Source organism: Cannabis sativa, chromosome 4, assembly GCF_029168945.1.
Source record: "Cannabis sativa cultivar Pink pepper isolate KNU-18-1 chromosome 4, ASM2916894v1, whole genome shotgun sequence".
Classification (NCBI taxonomy): Eukaryota; Viridiplantae; Streptophyta; class Magnoliopsida; order Rosales; family Cannabaceae; genus Cannabis; species Cannabis sativa.
The window spans coordinates 69,820,469-69,828,539 of NC_083604.1; the positions used below are offsets into that span (position 1 = coordinate 69,820,469).

Sequence of the window (8,071 nt, forward strand, 5' to 3'; positions counted from 1 at the left end):
TGTTGCATCTTCAGGCGAACTGAGAGTCCATTGAACGAGCACTTGACGAGTCATACCAGTAGCTGTGTGATTAATTCTGGTAGCGAGAATAGCCAACGGCGTGAGGATTGGTTTGTTAGCCAAGCTGAACTCAGGCAACGGATAGCACGGTAACTGTTGTGATCCCCGAAATGGTTTGAGAAGTGATACGTGAAAAGTGGGGTGGATGCGGCTGCCTTGGGGAAGTTTCAGTGTATATGCAACGGGGCCGGCATGTCCGATAACTTCAAACGGGCCAAAATATCGACGACTAAGCTTGAAGTTGTTGCGGTGTGCTACTTTGGATTGCCGGTAAGGTTGGAGTTTAACCAAGACCAAATCGCCAATTTGGAAGGAGATGTCTTTGCGCTTCTTGTTAGCCTGTTGGCACATTCTGTTTTGAGCCCTGAGCAAATTGTCTTTGAGATGCTGTAAGATGTCGTCCCTTGTCAACAAGTCTTCCTCTACCGCTTCAACAGTTGTGGACCCTCGGATATACGTCGGAATAGATGGAGGTGTTCGGCCATATACCGCCTGAAAGGGAGTCATTGCAATTGCGGAATGGTGGCTCGTGTTATAATGATACTCTGCCCAACACAAAAACTTGCTCCATTGTTTGGGATTCTCGACAGTGAAAGCTCGAAGATATTGCTCCAAATAGCGGTTCGTAACTTCCGTTTGACCATCCGTTTGGGGATGATAAGCTGAGCTCATTTTCAACTTAGTGCCCATAAGCTCAAATAGCTTCTTCCAAAATGCACTAGTAAACACCGGATCTCTGTCACTCACTATAGTTCTCGGCAATCCATGGAGCTTAATGACCATATTGCTGAATAATTCTGCCACTTTTGTGGCTGAGTATTAACGGGGCAAGGCACCAAAGTGTGCATATTTCGTGAAGCGATCAATCACGACAAAAAATTTGTGACGCCATTAGAGTTAGGGAGGCCTACAATGAAATCCATAGCTAAGTCCTCCCAAACTCTCTCCGAAATGTCTAGCGGTTGAAGAAGACCATATGGTGTTGAAGTTGAATGTTTCACTGTTTGACAAATAGTGCAAGTGGCCACAAATTGCTTAACATCAGATCGCATTCCATGCCAAAAAAAAAAAATTGCTCCTAAGCGCAAGTAAGTGCGCTCTATGCCCGCATGGCCTCCCATTGGTGTATCATGGAACTCATGAAGCAGTTTTTATTTCAGATTAGAATAAGCTCTAATAAAGAGTTTCTGGCAGTAGTACATGAGGCCATCTCTCTGAGAATACAAAGTAGCATCAAGCTGTCCCTGCTGCAATTGAGTGTGAAGAAGCCTCAAATCTGGGCAAGTAATATTTTCTTGTTGTAATTCCTCTAGAAAATCATAACAACCAGCACTTTGACCGATCAATAATGATGAAGAAGGTGTCTCAAACTTTCGGGAGAGGGCATCAGCAGCAGAATTTAATGTACCCGCTTTGTATTCAATAGTAAATGAAAACCCAGCAGCTTACGAATGAACTGTTGTTGTTCCGATGTTTGAATGACTTGTGTTAAGAGCTCCCGTAAACTTCTGTGGTCTGTCCTGATAATGAAATGGTGGCCTAACAAATATTGTCGCCATTTGTTGACTGCTTCAACTATCGCACGCATCTCCCTTAGATAAGCCGACGAACCCATGAAACGAGGTCCCAATTTCTTGCTAAAATAAGCCAATGGGTGGCCATCCTGCATTAAAACAGCTCCTATGCTGACGTTAGATGCATCTGTTTCAACTATAAATTCTTTAGAAAAATTAGGCAACTTGAGTACGGGTGTCTCGGTCATCGCTTTCTTGAGATGGGCAAAGGTAGTAGGAGCTTCGGCAGTCCATTTAAAATTGTCTCACTTCAGTTAGTCAGTCAGAGGAGTTGCTATTGTTGCATAATGAGATACAAAGCGGCGGTAATATCCTGTAAGACCCAAGAATCCACGTAGTTGTTTCAAAGAAGTAGGCACAGGCCATTCGTTCATGGCTGTAATCTTTGATGGATCAGCCTGCACACCATTTGAAGATACCAAGTGGCCCAAATATTCAACTCTTTTCTAGAAGAAATTGCATTTACTGGCCTTAGCAAAAAATTTAGTATCCTGGAGCACTCGAAGGACTATGGCCAGATGTTGAGCGTGGTCGGTCTCATTGTTGTTGTACACAAGAATATCGTCAAAAAAAAAAACAGTAACAAAATGTCGAAGGTAGGGTCTGAAAACCTGATTCATAGCTGCTTGGAACGTCGAAGGGGCATTTGTTAGCCCAAAAGGCATCACAAAAAATTTGTAATGGCCTTGGTGCGTCCTGAAAGCTGTCTTGTGAATGTCCCTGCGATCCATTCGTATTTGATGATAGCTAGCTCTTAGATCTAACTTGGAGAAGACAGTAGCACCACCCAGTTCGTCGAGTAGTTCGTCTATTGTGGGAATGGGGAAGCGGTCTTTAATGGTGAAACCGTTCAACGCTCTGTAATCCACGCAGAATCGCCATGACCCGTCTTTCTTTTTAACTAATAGCACAGGTGACGAATAGGGGCTAGTACTTGGTCGAATAAATCCAACATCCTGCATCTCTTGCACCAGTTTTTCAATAACGTCCTTTTGAAAATAGGGGTACCGGTAAGGTCGCACGTTTACAGGTGCCGAACCTGGCTGTAGAAAAATGCGGTGATCCACCGAACGAAAAGGGGGCAGCTGATTCGGTGTAGCAAAAACTGCGGCAAACTGAGACAATAAACCCCGTCCCTGTGGCGGAAAATGGGCTTCAAGAGCTGCCAGATCAGTAATGTCATTCTTCTTAGTGTCCTCAGTTGTTTCGAGTCGAAATAAACCCCGAACTTCTCCTTCGCGCAGAAAGATAGTGAGCTGTGTGTAAGTAAGATGGTTCCCAGAAATTTGAGTGAAACCCGATAGCTTAATAATGTTTCCCTGCCAAGTAAATTCCATGGTGAGTGCCTTGTGATCGTGAATGCACGGTCGCAAAGTTTGAAGCCATTGCATACCCAAAACAACGTCCAAGCCACAGATCGGAAGAACATATAGATCTACTATGAAGCGGTGTCCTTGTAACCATAGCTCAACCTCCTTACAGAGCTTGTAACACAACAAAAAATTTCCATTACCCATGTATACTTTGAAACGTTTTGTCTCTTCCCACGGTAAATTGAGTTGTGTAGCCAATGATTCTTGAATAAAATTATTATTGCTACTGGTGTCGACCAATACTTCGAGTGATTCATTGCCATGTTTCGCTGTAATGCGGAAAATTCTCGGGTTCAATGAATTAGAGAGCGAATTGAGACTTACTTCTTCTTCTGGACTGTCAATTTCATGTTCCTCCTCATCAGCCCCCATGGATGCATCTTCCTCATCTTGAACACACATAATCAACATTTTGTTCTTGCATTTATGACCATAATGAAACTTCTCTTCACATGTATAGCATAAGCCTTTCTCCCGACGTTCCTTCATTTCACTGGGTGATAATTTCTTAATTGGTAGAGAGATTGTATTGGGTGGTTTACCCAATGGTTGGATTGGAGGTGATGGAGGACCTGTACTCGGCTTGTATGTGGTCGGAAAAGTTGAATGTGAATTGGGTTGTTGGTAACTTGGCTTCGAGATCCACCCGGTTCTATTATGGTCTCGTTGTCGAGCGAACAGATCTTCATTGCGATCCTCAAATAATTGGGCTTTGGCCATAGCATCGACTAAATTCGCATGAGGTGCCATCAATAACTCTCGTCGGATTTCTAACTTCAGTCCCCAAATAAAGAAGTTCAAGAACATGGAGTCTTCCACTCCTGTGATACGAGGCATCAACATTTCGAACTCTTGTCTGTACTCCGAAACCTTCCCCGTCTGTGTGAGTTTCGAAATTCGACCCAAAGGATCGTCGTAAATGGATGTACCAAAGCGAAGTTGTAATTCCCTCAAGAAGGAATCCCAATCATAAATCGATCCACCTTTTTCCATCCATTGAAACCAACTGGATGGAGGTCCGTTTAAGTGAAACAGAACAACCGCTAATCGCATTCCATAATCCACTCGGTGAAGATCAAAAAACTTATTGATCTTATAAATCCAATCGTTCACATTCTGTTCGTCAAAGCGAGGCACCTTAACTCGCAAGGTTTTGAGAATTGAGTTGATGTCTCGGCAATCTGATTCAGCATCGGAACGTCGGCTCCGTTCGCGAACTGAGTCTTTGCCCCCACTAGCTTCACCCACTTGGTTCACCGGCGATGGTTGAGAATTCTGGTTGAAGCGTTCATTGATCATCATCTTGATAGTCTCCATCTGGGATTCCGATCGTTGTTCCCACTTGAGGTCCAACGCCTGCAACAATGCAGCAATCTCCTCGTTCTTCATTCTTGAAAGAAAAAAAAAAAGAGGGTCAATGAAAGCACCAAATGTTAGGTAATTGCTCTCTTCGAGACAGAGCTATGTTAGAAAAATTAATAATAAACCCAAGATCTATTTGTATATAACATAGAACACAATAATAAGATATAATAATTAGGTATGTGTACCTGATTGATCCATAGCAATTATCTCTGTTTGATCCACAACAGTTACTCCACTTTGATAGTGCAATACTATCAACTAAGTCTTCCTCCCTAGATCTCTAAATCAGAAGCAGTTTATTTATCTGATTATCAAAAGGTATACAATTGTGATGAGACAATATGTATTTATAGAGTTAGGGAGGGGACTTAGCTACAAAACCCTAGTTGGACTGGGCCTGCTCATCAAAGGCTTCAGTTAACTAGAAAAGCCCACACTTCTGCTTCACCTAGACTTTACACACAGATGCTAAGCCCATTAACAATTGATCACCAACAACATGGGCTAACACAGCAAAGAACTATCCAATCAACCCAAGTTTTAATAAAACCAATAAAATTTAATGTAAGCCCAAATAAAAGTCTAACATTCTCCCACTTGGGCTACATTGATTTTAATACATATATATTATATATCAAAATAATTTTGTTTGAAAACGACTCATGGGTTGAACAACAGAAAAACATTTGTGGCCACTTTAAAAAATGATAGTTCTGTGATAGCATCTCAACATACCGGTCCAATTTAACCTTTGATAATGAACTATGACAGTCATATTGTTTTTAACTCAACAAAAGACATTCATAATCACAAATACCAAAGTATTAAATCGACATGGTCAATAAGTCTAGTAGTGTGGTAAGGAATTATGTTCAACATGTGATCAATTTAAAATAACATAATATCCTTATCAGTCCTCAATTTCACTGATACCGTGATGCTTAATAAATAAGCCAGTGAAATTCATCATACACCACTTAAAATAAGTAAGTGTCACTAAACTTGCTTAAAAAATTAAGCCAACAACATATCATTGTCTTTTAGTAAATATACTTAAAATACAATGATCACAACAAGATATGAACTACATGCTTTCAATTCAATTATTCTCGAGAATATAACAAAGCCTAACTGAAAGCATAAACATCCAATAATCAAAAAAGTATTGGCCCACAAAGTAGTTCATAACATCAACAAGTAAATTACATATAAATGTAATATCAAAATATAAAACAAGAAACTCCCACCAACCCAAAGGAACAAAAGATTATAAAATGCTCATATTAAAAACATATTTATCAAACAATATGACACTTAATCCTTTGGTTAGAGGATATGCAAACATCAACTTGGTCTTTCAATATTCTATCACAATGTCTCCTTTCTTGACCAAGTCTTTAATAGTGAGATACTTTATTTCCATATGTTTAGAAGCACTACTAATCTTGTTATTCTTTTAAAAGAAAACAGCAATATTATTATCACAATAGATTAGTATAGGAGAGGAAATAGAATCAACTAGTCGTATCTCTAAAATCAAATTCTTTAACCATAAAACTTACAAAGATGCCCCATAACATACGACAAACTCAACATATATAGTAGATGATATGATTAAAGTCTATTTAACACTTTTTCTAAGAAATAGCAGCACCAACAAAAGTAAAAATATAGCCAGAAGTTGACTTTAAATCATCTACACAACCACCAAAGTCTGAATTTGAATAACCAACAACTCGAAGATTGTCAACATGCTTATACACAAGCATAAAACTCTTCGTTCTTTGCAAATATCTCAAAACCTTCTTGGCTGCAACCCAATGATCATGGCCAGGATCAGATAAATATCTCCCAAGAACATTGACTACAAAAGCTATGTCAGGTCGAGTGCAAACCTGAGCATACATCAAACTCCCTACTACACTTGTATAAGGGATGTTCTTCATTGCTTCTCTTTTTAAGTCGTTCTTGGGACAATGTTGCTTAGTAAATTTGTCCCTTTCAGAATAAGAACGAATCAGCTTTACACAAATCCATGTTGAACCTTTTGAGCACACGATTATTGTAAGCTTCTTGAGGTAAGCCAAGAAATTTTCAATTCTTATCATGATAAATCTCAATCTCCAAAACTAAAGATGCCTCTCCAAGATCTTTCATATCAAAATTGGTAGACAGAAAATTTTTGGTCTCATTTAGTAATGACAAATCACTGCTGGCAAGTAAAATATCGTCCACATAAAGAACAAGAAAAATATAACGACTCCCACTGATCTTTATATAAATACACTGATCAAACTTGTTCTCTACAAAACCAAACGATGTCACAACCTTGTCAAACTTCAAGTACCACTGACGAGATGCCTGTTTGAGACCATAAATGGATCGTTTTAACTTGCAAACAAAGTTGTCATTTCCATTTTCCTCGAAGCCTTCAGATTGAGACATAAAAAATTTTCTCACTCAATTCTCCATTCAGAACAATAGTTTTAACATCCATTTGATGCAACTCTAAATCAAAATGCGCAACTAAGGCCATAATAATTCTGAATGAATCTTTAGTAGAAACAGGTGAGAAAGTTTCAGTGTAATCAATACCTTCTCTTTGAGTAAAGCCTTTAGCCACTAAACGCGCTTTAAACCTTTCAATCTGTCCCTTTTTATCCCTTTTAGCCTTTAAAATCCACTTACAACCTATTGGTTTAAAACCATCAGGTAATAAAACTAGCTCCCATACACCATTTTTGTTCATGGAGTCGATCTCATCATCCGTAGCTGCTAACCATTTTGAAGATTGTGGACTATTAAGTGCTTCACTAAAAGTGACAGGATCCACAAAATGATCCATATCATATTCTCCTTCTCCAAGATAAACAAAATTATCATGACACTTTGTTGACTTCTTTTGTCTCTGAGATCTTCTTAGAGGAGGTACTTCTGGAATAACTTCTCTTTGTTGATCATTGTTTTGAATAACATCTTTCACAACTGGAATTTCTTCAATAACAGGATTCTCATTAACAATAGGAGCTTCATCATTAATAGGCCCTTCATCAATAATAGGACCTTCATCATCTTCGATATCGGGAGCAATGTATTCATCAACAATGGGAGCATTACCAACTGGAGTAGGATAAAGACTACTATTATCATCTCTTGAAAATGACATAGGAATACAAATTACTTTAGATGACTCCCCCATTTCAAGAGATGTTGAAGGAATATTTTCAGCAACATCAAATTCAAGAAATCTAGCAGTCTGAGATTCGACAATTCGCGTACCATGAGTAGGACAGTAAAATCGATAGCCTTTTGAGCGCATTGGATAACTAATGAAATAACAACGATTTGTTCTCGGATCTAACTTTTTCAAATTAGGATCATAAATCTTTACTTCAGCTGGACAACCCCATACACGAAGATGATTCAGACTAGGCTTCCGCCCAGTCCACAACTTAAAAGGGGTTTAGGGAACAGATTTACTCGGAACACGATTTAAAATATAAGTTGCAGTCATAAGTGCTTCACCCCATAAAAACTCTGGAAGATTTGATCTACGCATCATACTTCTAACCATATCCATGAGAGTGCGATTTTTCCTTTTAGCAACACCATTTTGCTCAGTGAAGCTGACATATTGTATTGAGAAACTACACAATTTTCTGGAAAATATTCAGCAAAAGGCCTCATGTGTTGTTTAGA

At 39.1% G+C, this 8,071-nt stretch overlaps 1 protein-coding gene across 1 annotated transcript; it reads right to left on the bottom strand.

Annotated features, from left to right (window-relative positions):
- Nucleotides 1-1,888: 1,888 nt before the first annotated feature.
- LOC133037114 (uncharacterized) lies at nucleotides 1,889-4,396 on the bottom strand. Its single transcript, XM_061113939.1, has 2 exons — nucleotides 2,246-4,396; nucleotides 1,889-2,032 (listed from the first exon to the last, which is right to left on the bottom strand). Exons 1-2 carry the CDS (start codon nucleotides 4,394-4,396, stop codon nucleotides 1,889-1,891), a joined length of 2,295 nt encoding a protein of 764 aa, XP_060969922.1.
- Nucleotides 4,397-8,071: the final 3,675 nt, after the last annotated feature.